Source organism: Brassica oleracea, chromosome C3, assembly GCF_000695525.1.
Source record: "Brassica oleracea var. oleracea cultivar TO1000 chromosome C3, BOL, whole genome shotgun sequence".
Lineage (NCBI taxonomy): Eukaryota > Viridiplantae > Streptophyta > Magnoliopsida > Brassicales > Brassicaceae > Brassica > Brassica oleracea.
Window position 1 is genome coordinate 50091925 of NC_027750.1, and position 18139 is coordinate 50110063.

At 34.5% G+C, this 18139-nt stretch overlaps 3 protein-coding genes, 1 long non-coding RNA gene, 2 other non-coding genes and 1 pseudogene across 6 annotated transcripts; 3 read left to right on the forward strand and 4 right to left on the reverse strand.

Annotated features, from left to right (window-relative positions):
- Positions 1 to 598: 598 nt before the first annotated feature.
- LOC106334014 lies at positions 599 to 1086 on the reverse strand. The gene is made up of 2 exons (XR_001268506.1): positions 942 to 1086; positions 599 to 832 (listed from the first exon to the last, which is right to left on the reverse strand). It is a non-coding gene; the product is annotated as an uncharacterized LOC106334014 (long non-coding RNA).
- A 2820-nt stretch (positions 1087 to 3906) lies between these two features.
- Positions 3907 to 4940, reverse strand: LOC106330825 (annotated as a pseudogene).
- Positions 4941 to 6606: 1666 nt separating this feature from the next.
- Positions 6607 to 7269, forward strand: LOC106330826 (glutathione S-transferase T3-like). The gene has a single exon (XM_013769234.1). The coding sequence runs from the start codon at positions 6607 to 6609 to the stop codon at positions 7267 to 7269; it is 663 nt and encodes a 220-aa protein (XP_013624688.1).
- A 2940-nt stretch (positions 7270 to 10209) lies between these two features.
- LOC106332998 (probable receptor-like protein kinase At5g39030) lies at positions 10210 to 13102 on the forward strand. Its single transcript, XM_013771477.1, has 6 exons — positions 10210 to 10285; positions 10352 to 11057; positions 11348 to 11416; positions 11524 to 11603; positions 11686 to 11718; positions 11804 to 13102. The coding sequence occupies exons 1-6, from the start codon at positions 10231 to 10233 to the stop codon at positions 12982 to 12984; spliced, it is 2124 nt and encodes a 707-aa protein (XP_013626931.1). The 5' UTR covers positions 10210 to 10230; the 3' UTR covers positions 12985 to 13102.
- A 323-nt stretch (positions 13103 to 13425) lies between these two features.
- Positions 13426 to 13498, reverse strand: TRNAA-UGC. The gene has a single exon. It is a non-coding gene; the product is annotated as a tRNA-Ala (tRNA).
- A 233-nt stretch (positions 13499 to 13731) lies between these two features.
- Positions 13732 to 15332, forward strand: LOC106332613 (14-3-3-like protein GF14 iota). Its single transcript, XM_013771096.1, has 7 exons — positions 13732 to 13844; positions 13929 to 14235; positions 14427 to 14514; positions 14598 to 14707; positions 14779 to 14927; positions 15007 to 15071; positions 15160 to 15332. Exons 1-7 carry the CDS (start codon positions 13766 to 13768, stop codon positions 15163 to 15165), a joined length of 804 nt encoding a protein of 267 aa, XP_013626550.1. The 5' UTR covers positions 13732 to 13765; the 3' UTR covers positions 15166 to 15332.
- Positions 15333 to 15924: 592 nt separating this feature from the next.
- TRNAN-GUU lies at positions 15925 to 15998 on the reverse strand. The gene has a single exon. It is a non-coding gene; the product is annotated as a tRNA-Asn (tRNA).
- Between the last annotated feature and the right edge of the window lie 2141 nt (positions 15999 to 18139).

The following is an 18139-nucleotide window of genomic DNA, read 5'->3' on the forward strand; positions in this document are numbered from 1 at the left end:
CAAAATATTTCATGTTTGAGTGAAAATATTCATTATTAATATGTACTCATTTTATATTATTTTTGATAAAAATAGAAAACTGAAAAAATTCCAATAACGAATACTAGTGGCTTCTGGAATTGAAAATGCTTAATTGCTTATTAGAAGTTCTCTTCATACACCACCCGTTATCGAATTATTGACTCTACACAAATCAACTTTGTCTTAATAGAAAAGTGGATGGAGGATTGGGGAGTTGCGCAATCAAATGAATCTTAATTATCACTACATATATGCGTTTGTTAGCTTCACACTAATAAGTCAACGACCTCCAAGACCCTCTTATCTTTTTTTTTTATCCTCTCCAGATGCAATTAGTCTTTACCCATTTACACATGTGTTCACGTTCCTATCCGTTTGTGTAGCTAACACGTGTTCACATTATTCCTATGCTACGCCGTTTATGGTCAATGCACGGGCTAGATATACAAGCTCTACTGACCATCGGTGGACTCGTTCTATTGAGATAGGTATGAATATGATCACTCAGTACGACGATAGACAAGCTAGATATAATAGCTTCTCAGAATCAGTTTAGAGATGAGCTTTTAAGCAGGAATCAAACACCGAAATGAATCACATAGCCTTCAGAAATTCATTATTCAAAACAACAGAGAAGATTTGTTAACAACTTGTAGCAAACATTTTGGCCAGAACAACAAAGGCTGTGTGTTTTATATATAGGTTACAGTAACAACTAGCAAGTGACTTCCACAAGACTAGAGCAGAGGAGAACAGAGATGTAATCTGTCAGTATTTCCTTCCTTCCGACAAGATGATGTGGTATCCATGCCTGCAATCACATCATAATCACATTCATCAACTACTAATCAAAGCCAACAAAAAAAAGAAAATCAGAATAGGATTGAAGAAAGAAGAGAGAGGATTGTTAGTAGTCATACGTAGATTTGAAAGGTGCACTAGTGACACCAACAGGTGTGTTGAAGGCGACATCTTGGAATGGACCTGCCATCTTTCCTCTAGGGAACCATCCAAGATCTCCTCCTTTTTTCCCTGATGGGCACTCCGAGTACTCTGCTGCAATCTGGGACAGTCCACGCAAAGATATGATAAGAAGATTCCCCACCATTCATTAGACACACATATAGCTAACCGAAAACTGAAACTCGCAGGTCTCTAAATATCAATGAACTATGAAATGGGTTTTCAGATGTTATGTACATGTCAAAGCTATCTTCTATCTATGGCCTTGATTTGCTTTAGGTTACGATGGGGATGGACTTGAGGGTTGTTCCGGCAGAAGAGTGGTGGGAAGAACGAGGGAGAGATTCTAGTCTCAATGGTGAACGTGACCTAGGCCTTATGGTTACGAATTTTCTCGAGATGAAGCGGTGGTGGTGGTGGTGATTCGTGGTGTAGCAGCGATAGCGATTCTGAATTTCCAGATCCTTCTTACCTTTTCGATAAGATTCAGGTACCTTAGGGCGATTTGGTTGATTTTATTGGTGTTAGTATACGAATTGAGATCGTTTAGTTGATGAGGTTCCTTATGATCATGTTGAAGGGTAGAGGATAGCGATGCCATGGAAATGGTAGACTGGATAATATTTTGCAGTGCTTGGACATATGGTTTAGTATGATGCCTTTAGCTTGCTATAGATTGTTGGTTCTTGATTATTGAAGGAAACATCCAAGTATATGCCTTATGCTGCTGCTTATAATGTTCTCCTTGCCATTTCGGAATAAAAGTACAGCAAAGAACATCATTGATTTTGTTTGAATGGTATCTGTACATAGTTGCTAATCACATTCCAATGGATAGCACTTGCCTAGAGAATTGTTGCCAGTGTGCTCTCTTCTGCTGCTTATAATGTTCTTGCAACTCCACACCCCTTTGTGGCTGAGGATTTCCTCACAATTTCAAGGCTCATCAAAATGGTGTATGATCACCTTTGTAGCCAAGTTTCTTGCTGCTCTTTATGCCTTTATTACTGCAGCATGTTCGGGTAGCAGTTCACCGAGTGTCTCCTCTGATTCCCGTGGCTTCATTTCACCAATTAGCACTTACGATGTTTCAATTTTAAGTTGCTTAAGTGTTTTGTTTGTCTTTATCTGTGTGTATGTTATCTGCTTAGCCTTTGATGCAGCAGTTTCCTTCGTCATTTTGGCTGTGTTATTATGTTTGCTAAACAATGTCTCCATTGATGGAGCTTGAGTTTTATTTATAAAATTTGGTTTGATCAAAAAGAGAACCAGTATATCTGGAAAGCTTTCTAAATTTCTTATTAAAGTATAATTCATTTATAAGAGTTTATAAAAACAGTCTATAAGGATATATTATTTATAAAGGTTTATAAATCAGTTATAAGAATATATAAAAATATTTATAAGGTTTTATAAAATATTTATAAGGATTTGTAGAAAACTTTTGTTTAAATTATTAACTAGTTTTTACGGGGTTATAATTCATTTATGAGAATATATTAAAACTTTTTATAAGGGTCTATAAATCATTTATAAGAATATTTAAAATTGTTGAAAGAAAAAAAAAAGAATATTTAAAATTATTTATAAGCGTCTATAAAATCAGTTACAAGGATTTGAAGAATTTCAAAAGGTAATTCATATATGAAGGCTCTTAAAACATTTTATAAAGGCTTATAAATCATTTATAAAATCAGATGCTTTTAGCTTGCTATAGATTGTTGGTTCTTGATTATTGAGGGAAATGAAACATCCAAGTATATGCCTTATGGCTGCTTATAATGTTCTCCTTCCAATTTCGGAATAAAAGTACAGCAAAGAACATCATTGATTTTGTTTGAATGATATTTCTACATAGTTGCTAATCACATTCCAATGGATAGCACTTGCCTAGAGAATTGTTGCCAGTGTGCTCTCTTCTGCTGCTTATAATGTTCTTGCAACTCCAAACCATAACCCTAAATTTGACCCAACACTCCCCATTTGATTCTTCTTCGCCTTCATTGTTCTTGACATTGTTCTTTTATAAGAGTTTATAAAACCATTTATGAACCATTTATAAATTTTATAAGAGCTTTTATCAACCATCTATAAAATTTATAAAACACATTCAAATATTTATATAACTATTTATTAAGGTTTATAAAACTATTTAAAAGGGTTTATAAAACTATTTACAAGAACTTATAAGCTATTTATAAGAGTTATACATTTATTTATAAATGTATAAATTAATTTACAAGGTTTAAATCTATTTATAAGAGTTTATAAATCTATTTATAAGGGTTTATTCAAAAGATTATAAGAATTTAATATCTTCATAACACAATTTATAAGGCCTTATAAAAAGATATAATTGAACATTGAGATGATTGAGCGTTGAGAGATACTTGGGGTTTCTGAACTTGATCGGTGTGCGTCCATCGTCGTTGTGTCCAGAGAAATAGTAGCTTTGCGTATCAGAGTCTTGGAGCTTCTTGAGGACGGGGACATAAGAAGCATTAAGCCAGTTGAAATCATCAAACTTCTGAACATCAACAGTGACTCCTCTGAGGTTGTCCATGTTCATAGCAAACCATGACTTCATCGCATTAGTGACAAGATGAAAGACGACTTTCTCAGGGGCCTTGGAGTTGAGAGCAGTGGAGTTAACCACAACCGAAGTAGCAACAATGTTATCAGAAAACACACAGACATGGTAAAGACAGTTATCGGTGAGCTTAGAAGCCGCAACATAGATTCTCTCTGCGAGCTTCCCCTGTAATTCAGAGTTCTGAAATCATTCAGTAGTGAGACGAACACCAAGGCAGTAAAGACTCTTGGGCACTTCCTCAGCAGCCATCTGAGCATACTTAGCACTCTTCTCAGTAACAAAACTCATCTGCCCTTCCAAAGACTGAATAGTAGCCTTGAGCCTCATGATCATAATGGCGCTACCGTAATGATTATACTTGGTTCAATCTCTATTGACATCCTCTTTGTTCTGTAGAAGAGACAAAACAACTAGAGGTGAACATCAAAACCAATCTGCAATTTTGTAAAAAATACACAGAAATCAGAGTAAATGTATACATTTACCTTTCTGAGAGCTCCTCATATTCTTTAGCATCACAATGAGAACATGTACCAAGATCAGACACAAATCTAGTTTAAGTTTTGATAGAAAGATGAAAGTAGAACAACCAAAAAAAAACAAAAAGAGGTACCTTTGCAGTTTTCTTCATCACTCTCCTGCTCTGACTCTTAACCAGAACTTGACTTAAGCATCCAAAACTCTGAATCATTGGAGTCAGTTTCTTTCTTAATGCGTATGTGTTTGTTGGTTACTTTTATTTTCTCGGTCTTTCCGCTTGTTCCAGCTCCTCTTTCCACTTGCTCTATCAGATACATCAACACCAAACATTAAAAGCCAGGAATAACAAGCACAAGACAAAATTGGAATCAGTACAAGATGTCAATGAATCTGATATCATGTTCATTAACCTAATCTGTGTAGAAATCTCTTTCCATTTACGTATTTCCAGATATGTTCATCGTTCTTGTTCACAGTATCCCCAATAAGCTTGCACACGAGCTTCGAACTAAGAACATAGCCAAAAAACAAGAAGAAAGGTAAATACTTTAGCCATAGATAACTTAAGCTAACACAATCAACTACAAATGTTTCAATTTTTGGCTAACCGAGAAATTTGGCACTGCAAGAACATGGTGAGAGAAGATTTCCCATGAGATAGAGCATGATCGATGAGTCCCAGACGACACCGTTTGTTACGAGCGTATGCTTCTTCGTCTCTGGCTACAACTTCGTGACTAGTCTCCACGCATCTGAGCCGTCTGTTTCTTATATCCACGAAAGTAGGCGAGCCTAGCAGATTCTCAAAGCAACTCACTTTAGCAAACTCTTCTGCGGTTCCAGTCTGTGTATGAACCGAAAGCAATCTCCAATCATCGTCCATTGCCGGAGCTTGCCGGATCTCACGTCGAGGAGGAATATATAACCTATCTAATTGATTAGTTTAGGTTTAATTAATTAGGGACATAATAGTCATTTGCCAATTAAAATTTTAATGGCAAAGTTGATTAAGGTATAAGTGAAAAGTGGTATCTTAAAAGTGTTATTTTTTGCAATTCCCCTTTATAGTATCCAGTATTAATTTTCGTAGTTAATACATATCCTTGATGTCCAAGTTAGTAGTTAATACATCATGTTTTCCCCAAGTTATTCCTTAAAATGCTAAATCGTTTTTGTGTTTGGATACATATCTATACATTAAGGAAGTTCATAGAAAGAAATATTAAAAAAATTCAAAATAATATTTAGAAACAATCCTAAAATCGTATATTCTGGAAATTGGTATTGAATTCTATTATTCCTTTTGTATATAGTCCACATTTTATAAAGATAATATCGGTTTATAAACCAACTCGGCAAAAATGTTGGAATATACCATAGTAATCGAATTTCTTGGTATATTTTCCAAAACCACGTTTTGTAAACATTCTAAAATCGTGCATATTAATTAAAAAATTAAAATAACATATTGTTACAAAACCACGTTATGTAAACAATAATTTATAACCTAGATTTGAGAATATTAAATAAATTTAAAATTAGATATGATTATATATATATATATATATATGCTATTTATAAATTCATTTTGCTAAGTATTAAATTGAAAGATTGCAATCCTTTAAATTGGCTAAATATTAGGTAATTTAATATAATACCTATGATTTATAAGGAAACTCATATTCGTCATGTCTTTTTTGTAAATTTATTTATTAAAATTAATTATATTTATAAGTGAAAAAAAAATGACATTAGATGTAAATACAATGAAAATTCAAGGGCAGAATCCAAAATTTTTAAGATAGGATTATGCTTTAGTAATATATATATTTGTCTATATATATATATATATATATATATATATTTGTTACATGGGTTTCACAGTCAAATTTACTAGTTTTGGTTCATGGCCGGATCTGAGCACGGTCCAATGAAACATTGATATTGCTCATCAAAACTTAAAAAAAAATTATATTGATATAAACTCTCAAATAGTAATGAAATATGTTTTTACAAAACTTTTTAAAAAATGTTTGAAGCCTCCATAATCTAATTGTGTTGAAGAAGCCCCATAGTAGTAATCATAACAAGTTACTATATAATACTCCAATTTTCTTGTTATGGTTTGACGTGTCTTCTAAGGAGAAAGAAAAACCTTTCAAAAAGGAAACATCCAGTTTTCAACAGAGAAAAAAGAGGATCTCGCTAAGATTTTGTCGGCCTCGAAAGTTTCGGAGAAATTTCAATGGTTTGTCTATTTCTTTTTTTCATATACTGTACTACTTTTCATCTCTTAGACCATCTTTAACGGGAAGGATTTGTGATTTTTAATGGGATCCTTAAGCATTAATGTTGATTTAATTAAATGAAAAAGAAATAAATGCTAGATAATCGATCTTTAATGGGGTGATTTGGTGACCGAAAATATCATGGATTATTAATTCATGTGTCAGCTGCTCATTTTTTAATTTTTTTTTTTTTTCTTTTCTCACCCCTTCGTTCTTGTTTTCTCCGCGAGAGGAGAAGGATCGAAACCGACGACGGAAACGATGACTCTGTCGATCCACTCGACGTCTCCTCCTTCTGATGATCTTGTGCTCATAAGCACATTGTTAAACACCAGCAAGGATCCTGTCGTGAGCAATGAGCAGAAAGCAGGCACATTCTGGAGCCACATTGCAGCCTACTATGCAGCTAGTCCGAAGGTGGAAAGAGGAGATAAGCGAGGAGTTCTTCAATGCAAGCAAAGGTGGCAGAAGATCAACGATTTTGTTTGCAAGTTATGTGGATCCTATGCGGCTGCAACAAGACAGAAAACAAGTGGTCAGAGTGAGAGTAATGTTGTGAAACTCGCACACGAAATTTTTTTCAACGATCAAAAGATTAAATTTAACCTTCACCATGCTTGGGAGGAGCTCCGCTATGACCAGAAAAGGTGTGAGCATGCTAGTAGTAATCTTGGTGGAAGCGCTAAGAAGAAAAAGTGTGAGGATGGAGCAGAAACAGCAAGCTCTCAAGCTACTATCAATGTAGATGATCAACCTACCAAACGTCCACCTGGAGTTAAGGCTGCGAAAGCAGCTTCTGCAAAGAAACCAATAGTAGATAAGGAGGCTGATGAAAAGTTTGACAAGATGTGCTCTATTAAAGAGAAAGACTTGACCCTGAAAGAAAGACTTTCCAAAATGGGTCTGCTTGACAGTCTCATTTAAAAAAAAGAACCACTTTCTGAAAAAGAAGAAGCACTAAAGAGTAAGCTTCTTACAGAGATGTTGGATGCTTCTGTTTGATGTTTCTGTCGCATGTTTAAATGTTTCTTAATGGGATGTTCCTGTTTGATGCTTCTGTTTGATGTATCTGTTTCTGTTTCATGTTTCATGTTTCTTGTTTCTGTTTCATGTATCGGTTTCATGTTTAAGTTTTATGTATCTGTTTGATGTTCAGTTGTATGTGCTGTTTTATTAAAAAAGAGTTTCTATTTACATGTTCTGTTGAAGCTTGATATTACATCACGATACTGATTGTATCTCTTTCCGTATGTGTTGTTTTATACAAAGAGACAAGAGAAGTCACGAGATTGCAGAGAGAAGTCACGAGATGTCTGGTTAAACAGATCACGGGAAGAGGTCAGAGACACAATACCACAAGAGAAGTCACGAGATGTCTGGTTAAACAGGTCACGGGAAGAGGTCAGAGACATAATACCACAAGAGAAGTCACGAGATTACAGTTGTGATATGTCCGTATGTGATGTTTCTGTTTGTCTGTATGTAACTTTAAGTCACGAGATTTTTATGTTGCTTATGCAGATTCATATGTAAAATTTATATGTCACGAGATGTTTGTCTGTAAACTTTATGCTTCTCTCCTTTTCTATATAAAGTATTGAGACAGAAAGTATTAATTTCACAAAGTCTCATTCTCTCCTTTTTTACAAATTTATCGAACACAATATCATTCACCAACACACTCTCCTTCTCTTCACCAACAAGTTTCATCTTCTGACCGAGACTTCTTCTCTCATTTTAATCACAAAGTTTTGTTCTCTCATTCTCACATTGTCTCATTCTTTCCTTTTCCTTGATCAAAAAAACTATTCACAAAAAAAAATCAAAACACTTTTTAAATTTTCATCACATATATGGCATCTTCTTCCCATAACACTTTTGATGGAGTAGATGGTGAAAGTTTTGATCAATATTTTGATCAATATGTTGATCAATATTTTGATCAAACATTCGAGAGTTTAGCCATTAATTATGGTGATCAAGAAGTCCAAAAAAAAAAGGAAAAAACGAGTTCACATCGAAAGGAATCGTGAAGAAGACGATGTACATTTATGGGAAGATTATTTCAGTGAAACCCCAACATATCCTAAAAATCTATTCCGACGGCGATTTAGAATGAACAAGCCATTGTTCATGCGTATTGTTGATCAACTCTCCATTGAAGTTGAATTATTTCGACAAAAGAAAGATGCTCTCGGCCGTCTTAATCTCTCTCCACTTCAAATGTGTACAGCAGCCATTCGTATCTTGGCATATGGTAATGCGGCTGATGCTGTTGACGAATACCTCCGACTCGGTGAAACAACTACTATGTCATGTTTGGAACATTTTGTGGAAGGAATAATATATTTATTCGGTGATGAGTACCTAAGAAGACCAACATTGGCTGATCTTCAACGTCTACTTGAAGTTGGTGAGTTCCGTGGATTTCCCGAAATGATAGGAAGCATCGATTGTATGCATTGGGAGTGGAAGAATTGTCTCACCGCTTGGAAAGGACAATATTCACGTGGTTCGGGAAAACCCACAATATTTTTAGAGGCGGTTGCTTCGTTTGATCTATGGATATGGCATGCGATTTTTGGACCTCCAGGTACCTTAAATGATATCAATGTTCTTGATCTCTCACTTGTTTTTGATGACATAATACAAGGTCAAGCTCCGCAAGTTACTTACTCTGTCAAAGGAAGGGAGTATCATTTGGCTTACTATCTCACCGACGGTATTTATCTGAAATGGACTACTTTTATCCAATCAATTCAGGAGCCACAAGGGCCGAAAGCGGTTTTATTTGCTAAACAACAAAAAGCTGTCCGAAAAGATGTCGAGCGTGCTTTTGGAGTCTTGCAAGCACGCTTTGCTATTGTTAAAAACCTGGCAATTTTTTTGGGACAAAGCCAAAATTGGGAAGATTATGAGAGCATGTATCATACTCCATAATATGATAGTGGAAGACGAACGAGATGGTATACTCAGTTTAATCTTTCAGAGTTCCAACAAAGAGAAGACACCGGAAGTTCACATGTCGATCTCGATTTTGAAAGAGATATCCCTTCAAATATCGCCAATATGATGGGTGCTCGAAGTAGAATTTGTGATCCACATAAGCATCAACAACTGAAAGCTGATTTGGTTGAACATATATGACATAAATTTGGACGTGATGAACTGAGTTCGGAAGTTTGTTTTCGAATTATTCTCGATTATTGTACTAATCTTTATTTTCATATTTTTTTTTAAATCTATGTTTTAAATGTTATCTTTTAATATGTTTTATTTAATAAATGAATTTTATTAAAAAAAAATTAATACATTTTTTTAAGAACCTCTAATTAAGGGGGGTGTATTCAATATAACATTTGAATTGATTTAATTTTTAATAGAGTTTTAGATGATTTCTATAAGTTACAGAGATTTATGTGATTTTTGTTAAACCACTCTAGAATATAACCTAAAACCATGAGATTTGAGTTTCAATTTTTTTAACTAAGAAACTCCACCCAAACACCCTAAAATCACCTAGAAACTTTAAAACTCCACAAGTTAAAATATTTTCAATAACAATGGATTTTAGAGTACTCTACGAAATGTTAAGTTCAATAACAGTAGATTTTAAATGAGTTTTTAAAATTCATGTTTGAATAACAGTGGATTTATCATTTTAATACAAATTACCTAAAACTCTCAGTTGAATACACCCCCCTAAGAAACCCCCATTGTACCGCTTAAAATGGAAGTTTCTTAACATAGATCCTTAACCCCACTTAAGGTTTAATTTATTATTAAAATTTTATTAAGGATCCCTGAAAGGGTTTTAGGGTTAAAGATGGTGTTAGTTTTTTCCTTGGTAAAGTTATTCTTATTTCTTTCTTCTTCTTCAGGCCAATGGCTGTGGGATTGCCATTGATGTTCCTCCTTGTCTCACATTTATTTATCTTAGGTATGTTGTCTGTATACGACCTTTCCTTGTTTAGTTATCATTTCATGATTCTTTTTTAATCTGCAGGAGTAACATCGAGGAACATTACGATAGTGAACGAATGCGAATTCACTGTGTGGCCGGGGATTCAAACAACGGCTGCTGATCATCCGTTCAACATCTCTGGCTTCGTTCTCAAGAAAGGAGAGAGGCGTGAAATCGACCCACCGTCTACATGGAAAGGTCGTATCTGGGGCAGGTCACGATGCTTGACCAACACAACCGGGAGTTTCTCATGCCAAACCGGAGACTGCAACTCTGGAGAAATCGAGTGCTTGGGAAACTCAGGCAAACCTTCTCTCACTCTAGCTAAGTTTAACTTCAACAATTCTCACGGCCTGAATGATAGCTATGAAGTTAGCGCCGTTCAGGGTTATAACCTTCCATTGCTGATTGCCCCCCAAAATGAGCCAACATGTACCAGCACTGATTGCATGGTTGTCACTAATAAATACTGTCCTCGGTTGGCGGTGAAAGAATATAAACTTTCAGGAATTAGTTGCGTCAACGCTTGTGAAAAATTCAATTTGCCTGAGATCTGCTGCGAGAGTGACAGCGATAACAATTACGCCTCTGCGGAAAAATGCCAACTGACGGTTGACTCGCAGTCGCAGGATCTCAGGAGAGCATGCCCACTTGCCTATAACTACGATGACAGTAGCAACCTCTGGAAATGCACAAACTCCGCTGGCTATCTCATCACTTTTTGCCCCTTAAATGCCAGGATAACCAAGTAAATTTTAGTAGATAGCAGTAGTATATTTATCGCCAATTCGTTAGGGAGTACTATTTTAATGTTAGTGGGTAGGTGATGTTTGTCAACATTTCACTAGTGCATATTGATAAATTTAAGAGATAGTCCCTTTTAGGAATGATATATATATATATATATATATCTGAGAATGATCAAAGTTGAAATGGACCATATTTTGGATCTATATGTTCCCACAGTAACACAAACGAATTTGCTACTCTCTTCTTTTTTGGTAAATTGATATGTGATTATGTTACATGTTCGAGAAGCAACAACGAGGAGAACGCACTGGCTCCGTCTCCCTCTCCAGTACCAAACAAGCATGCTCCAACTCACAGGTACGTGAATCCATCGTTTCAGTCATCATATATTGAAGTCAATTTTTGTCAGAGATTTTGTTTGCTTTAATAAGCATGAAAATGGGCTGGACGTTAATCTTGTGTAGGACATCTAAAAACATTGGACCGGCTCTGGCTCCAAGAGGAAGTCGAACTCAGTCTCCATTTCAAGCCATACCGAAAAGACGTAAGTTTTATTTTCTTTCCCACACCAAAATATATCGCGTCTTTTTTAGTTAATGAGACTTTTAGGTTGGAACATTTTGCAGAAAAACGATCATGGAAGTTGAAACACATACTCGGTACCCTTTCCCTAATCCATGTGACAGTTACTCATGCACGTAGGCAAAAAGAAAACTAAGCTAAACGCTTGTTCTCTTATTGTAGGTGCCTTGGGAGCTTCTGTATTCATCATTATTGCGGTCATTTTAATGGCGAGAGCAAAATATGCGAGGAAGAGTAGTAGGAATGGAAAAAACTTTGAAGCAGTTGTAATGTTGAGACAATATAGTTACGCAAAAGTCAAGAAGATGACAAACTCATTTGCGCATGTTCTTGGGAAAGGAGGATTTGGAATTGTCTACAAAGGAAAATTACCTGATGGAGGCCAAGACGTTGCAGTAAAGATCTTGAAAGATGTAAAGGGAAGTGGAGAAGAGTTCATCAATGAAATAGCAAGCATGAGTAGAACGTCTCATGTTAATATTGTTTCTCTGCTTGGATTTTGCTATGAAGAGAACAACAAAGCAATAATATACGACTTCATGCCGAATGGATCCCTTGATAAGTTCATTGCCGAGAATATGTCAGCGAAGATGGAATGGGAGACGTTATACAAGATTGTGGTAGGTTTGTCTCGCGGCCTAGAATATTTGCACAACCGGTGTGTATCGAGGATTGTGCATTTTGATATAAAACCACAAAACATACTCATGGACAAAGATTTTTGCCCCAAGATTTCAGATTTCGGGCTTGCTAGGCTTTGCAAGAATAACGAGAGCATCATGTCAATGCTAGACGCGAGAGGGACCTTTGGATATATTGCCCCTGAAGTGGTTTCTAGGAATTTTGGAGGAGTTTCGCACAAGTCAGATGTATATAGTTATGGGATGGTCGTTCTGGAGATTATTGGAGCAAGGAATAGAGAAAATTTTGAGAAATCTGGATCAAATAACAGTTCAATGTACTTTCCAGACTGGATCTATAAGGAGTTCGAGAGGGGAGAGATCATGAGGTGTTTTGGGGATCAACTAACCGAAGAAGAAGAGAAAATTGCAAGGAAAATGGTATTAGTTGGTCTGTGGTGTATTCAGACCAATCCATTTGATCGTCCACCAATGATCAAAGTCATTGAAATGTTAGAAGGAAGTGTGGAGGCTCTCCAAATTCCACCTAAGCCTCTCTTGTGTTTACCCACGGTAGCTGTTCCAGAAATTCTTGAAGATGGTAATGAGACTTCAAGCGTCTCTAACCCAAGTCAGTTTGAAAGATGTACGCTCTCAGCTGGCGAAGACACTTTACGCAACTCTATTTCCAAAGAAGACATAGTTCAGTGTCCAGACTCTTAAATTAAAGTCAAGTGTGGATCTTTTATAACTTGTCAAGATGTTGATATACTTTCGTTGGTTGTTAGTTCTGATTTGATTGTGTTTTTTAAATACTTACAAGATGATATCCGGTGTTCTTTTCTTTTGACGCAGACATCCAAATCGTTAATGATAGCAATGATTTTTAGTTTTATTGTTGCTAAAAATGATTGTTTAGCTGTGGTAAAAGAAAGTCATGAGATGAATACCATATGATTGATTGGCCTGAACTGGATAGGCCATATTTTAAAATGCTAATGCTGATTATAGGAAATTAGGAATCATATAGTGGGCATACCAAAATTTCAAATATCACTAATTGCATGATTAAATTCAACATTTTAAATGGTTTTAGTCCACAACCGTGGAATAATCGAATAAACACATGGCGCGAGTTGAGTGTGCATGAACCATAAATACATTTGGAGATGCGGGGTATCGAACCCCGTGCCTCTCGCATGCAAAGCGAGCGCTCTACCATTTGAGCTACATCCCCATGTTGATGTACATAACATAATATAACATAACTATCCAAAGAACAACGTCCAAAGACGGCAAAAAAAGTTCGTTAAGTTGGTTACAAATAGTTGCGAGGGAAAACCCAGGAATTTCGCTAACATTTAGGATCTCAAGGTTGAGATTCAGTCTTCTTCCGCCATTCACGAACCATCTTCAGACCTCTTATTATATATCTTACTAGAGAAAAAATCACTAAAAAAGAAAAAAAAAACCAACAGAACTCAAGATCTCAGTTTCCGACAACATGTCGTCAGGATCCGACAAAGACCGAGAGACATTCGTCTACTTGGCTAAGCTCTCCGAACAGGCCGAGCGATACGACGGTATGTAATCTCATATGTCCCAATACATCTTAATTTGTCAAGTTTTAGTAGAAATTACAAAGGGTTTGGTAATAATTTTGGCAGAGATGGTGGAGACAATGAAGAAAGTGGCGAAGGTGGACAGCGAGCTGACGGTTGAGGAGAGGAATCTGTTGTCGGTTGGTTACAAGAACGTGATCGGAGCAAGACGTGCCTCGTGGAGGATAATGTCATCCATCGAGCAGAAGGAAGAGTCCAAGGGCAACGAATCAAACGTGAAACAAATCAAGGGTTATCGCCAAAAGGTAGAAGACGAGCTTGCTGACATCTGTAAAGATATTCTCACTATCATTGATCAGCATCTCATCCCTCACGCTACTTCAGGAGAAGCTACCGTTTTCTATTACAAGATGTAAGAAACAAATAAAACACTCTTCATCGCCTCCAAATTTATTGTGGTTAATATGCATGCATTAGATCATTTGGTGTCCTAATTAATTAAGAAAATATATTTCTTGAACTTTTATCACTAATCAATGTTAGGACTGGCCCTCAGCATCATCATATGTAAATGAAATTAAAATTTGATTTGAAATTTTGTAGGAAAGGTGATTATTACCGTTACTTTGCTGAGTTTAAGACTGAACAAGAGAGGAAGGAAGCTTCTGAACAGTCGCTCAAAGGCTATGAGGTATTATCTAAATATGTTATATTCTCAAAAGCTTAGAAAATTGCTAGGAGATTATTAGCCTGATAGATTATAGTTTTGATTAGGCTGCAACACAAGCTGCAAGCACTGACCTTCCTTCGACCCATCCGATTCGTCTTGGACTTGCTCTTAACTTCTCTGTTTTCTACTATGAGATCATGAACTCTCCTGAAAGGTAACAAACATTAATTCCTAAATGAAATGTCAACTTTGTTGGTGATTTGGTTTCTTGGAAAACTATTGCAGAGCTTGCCATTTGGCGAAGCAAGCCTTTGACGAGGCGATTGCAGAGTTGGATACTCTAAGTGAGGAGTCGTACAAGGACAGCACTTTGATCATGCAGCTCCTGAGAGACAACCTTACCCTCTGGACTTCTGATCTTCCAGAAGATGGAGGTTCGTTTAAAAGTCACAAAGCATGAGTTAAAGCGAGCTGGTTAATTTGAGATTAAGAATCGGTTTATGTTTTTTTAAGGAGAAGACAACATTAAGACCGATGAAGCCAAGCAAGAACCGGCTAAGCCTGCAGAAGCCACTGAGGTGACTAACCTGTAAATATATGTCAACGTGTTCTTCTTATGTTAATAAGCTAATGTGGTTTATTATTTTTCTTGTGTGTTTGTTTCAGAACTGATCAAAGGCTCTGGAAGTTGAATGAGTTTAGATTTGATGCCCAGAAGGGGGAGGACAATTCCTTTGAATTCCATAGCTTGGTTTTATCAAGAAGATGTGATCAGAAACAATTGAATTCAATCCTATATTCATTTTCTTTTATTACCTTTTTGTTATTTATTTTGTTGTCATGATATCAAATATTTTATGATATGCATTTATCTTATGATTTGTTCAGATATGTTTTGACTATTTTTATGCAGAACAATCAATTGTATTATCTGCATAACTGTTATATACTGAAATGCATAATATACAATACGATAAGAACTGGGGACAGATCTAAAGTTACCATATACAAAAAGTGTTTTGAAAATGAAACGAATACCACTTAAAGTTAAACTCTTCCTCGTGATTCAGATTGTCAATTTTCTCACCATCTGATTTCTGAAAAATTCAAAGGTAACATATTAAAACCAATAGCCCAGCTCTAAAGCAGGCCATGCAGTGACTATAGAAGCAAACTTGGAGCCCCAAAGCGATGTAACATAGTAGTCAATATTTGTTGTGGTCTTTTGTGATGTCGTAGAATGTATATTGTGATTACTTCAATTGGGAAGCTATGTATATGATTGTTTCTTGATGTTTGTTAAGTACTAGTTTATATAGTAAATGAAATGAATTTCTGTAAGTAAAAATTCCAAAGCTTGTAGAGAGTTATTAGAGTTTTGCCTGGTACTGAGCAAAATGAAACTGAAATAGGAACAATGTAAAAAGCTATCGCTAGAAGGAAGAGTCGAACCTTCGACCTTGTGGTTAACAGCCACACGCTCTAACCAACTGAGCTATTCCAGCTTTTGCTCTGATATCTACTGAATAATATTTACTCTGCAATAAGTGTTACTTTGACAAACCAGCGATCATTAACCCAACCTAAATAAAAACCACCGGTCAAAGAACATATATAAGTAGTAGACGCGACTGAACATGTGTTACTTATCCCCTATATCTTATTTGAAAATCATTACAACTTCTTTTTGTAACCACATGCCATCACTAAAATGATTTTTAGAATCATTAGAGAAATATGTTGGTCCATCTAATTATATAATAAGTTTTTTATTAAACTAACAATAAATTCATCATTAATGTACTTTATTATTTCCTTAAATAAAATTTACGGAATTACCTAATGTGGCTAAAGTATATATGATAATTAATGATTTTAAATAATAAAGATTTGATAAAAAATAGTGTATCTTCTATCGTTTTTAAATTAAACTATAAACCATATAAAATACAATATTTTAGTTTCAAAATTTACTTTGAACAATTTTTTGATAAAAGTTTTGAACGATCATTGACAACTTATTTTTTTTTAAAAAAATATAAATTACTAAAACTATTAATCCCACAATGAAAATTTTGTTATCAGTAATTTAAATTTTTTTCTATAAAAGATACAAATGATCAAAAAAACTATATAAGTAGAAATCATCATTTAATAGACATTAATATTAAAAATATACTAAAATATATTATCTATGTTAGTATCATTTAAATTTAATAACATATCCTATCAAATATAAAAAAAATATTTTTTAGATTAATAAAATTGATTTATATGTTTGCACCAATTTAATTATATATTTAATAGTTACTGACTTTTAATTATTTAATATATATTTATTATTTCATAATATGTAAAAATACTTAATACATAAAATAATTTATATATATAATGTTGATCTTGCGCGGGTCTTAACCTAGTACAGATTATAAGGCTAAACTACTAAACACAATCGCTAACGTATAGGATTAGGAACGTATTTATCTTAAGTAACAATCCACAATTGTTAACTAATTAGTGTGACACTGTTTTTGTAGGAACGTAAGTTTCTTCTGTATCCCATGTCTGGATTCTTATTACTAATTAGACACTTTTCAATAGTTTAAAATGTCATTTATCTAGGATCACAATTTAAACATAACATTTAATCATGTGTTATATTATTACCTCTGTTTTCCTCACAGCTCAAATTTAAAAACTCACACCTTACTAGTAAATGTTGAAGTACACCATTCAATTTTAATTGTTTTAACATTTACTAAAAATATTGAAGTACACAATTAAAATTAGATGGTGTACTTCAACATTCCTAGTAAGTAAATGAAAAAATTAAAAAATCTCATTAAGGTAATTATGAAAACAAAATTATACTATATATTATCTATGTTCACAGACAACATAATAATTAGTCGTGTGTCCAAACAATATTTAAAATATTTAAAATGTGGTTTATTTTTCTAAACCAACCTATAATTGATAAATAATTTTTTTAACGATTTTGTTAAAAAAACATTTTTACTTAAGGTTTTATTCCCATGAATATTTATCAAACACAAAACAAAGTTGAACAAATAAAATTATCATTTCGATTATAAACTAGCAAACGATTAATAATTTTGTCAACTAAAATAATTTTGTCAACTAAAATAATTTTGTGTTTTGAAAACGAAGATCTAGTATTGATTATAACAAATATTGTACATGTTCATGGACTAACTACTGAACATTAGTCTCATCTCATGTTACGTTTCCACTAAAAACTCGAGTATGTACAATAGGTTTCCAGTTTATCATAATTGGATGTAATATTTGTTATTGACCAGACCCTAAAGAAGTATCGTAATAAATATGTGGAAGTAGAATAGAAAAGTGCAAATAAATGTAATTCAAGCGGTTTTCTTGACCACGAGAGTCCTCCAATAACTTGATTACCATGTTTTATGTTATTTGTGTTGAAGAAAAAAAATATCTTAAGTTATTCAATACAAAACCTTCCTTTTTGAGAAAGAATTCAAAGTAACCTTAATGACAGAAAGTGAATTTTAAATGAAATGTATGAACAGTTTTCTTTTTGTAAACGTGTTCTCTAAAGAAAAAAATCTATAAATTAAGATCCAGCCGTAAGAAAGTTTCATAAAGCACAAAA

Excerpts from the sequence above, each read along its gene's own strand:
- LOC106330826 (XM_013769234.1), top strand. The coding sequence starts at position 6,607 with ATGACTCTGTCGATCCACTCGACGTCTCCTCCTTCTGATGATCTTGTG.
- LOC106332998 (XM_013771477.1), top strand. The coding sequence starts at position 10,231 with ATGGCTGTGGGATTGCCATTGATGTTCCTCCTTGTCTCACATTTATTT. Across the intron at positions 11,058-11,347 it reads TTAAATGCCAGGATAACCAA|CAACAACGAGGAGAACGCAC; the intron begins GTAAATTTTAGT and ends ATGTTCGAGAAG. Across the intron at positions 11,604-11,685 it reads TCAAGCCATACCGAAAAGAC|AAAAACGATCATGGAAGTTG; the intron begins GTAAGTTTTATT and ends AACATTTTGCAG.
- LOC106332613 (XM_013771096.1), top strand. The coding sequence starts at position 13,766 with ATGTCGTCAGGATCCGACAAAGACCGAGAGACATTCGTCTACTTGGCT. Across the intron at positions 14,708-14,778 it reads ATCATGAACTCTCCTGAAAG|AGCTTGCCATTTGGCGAAGC; the intron begins GTAACAAACATT and ends AAACTATTGCAG. Across the intron at positions 14,928-15,006 it reads TGATCTTCCAGAAGATGGAG|GAGAAGACAACATTAAGACC; the intron begins GTTCGTTTAAAA and ends TGTTTTTTTAAG.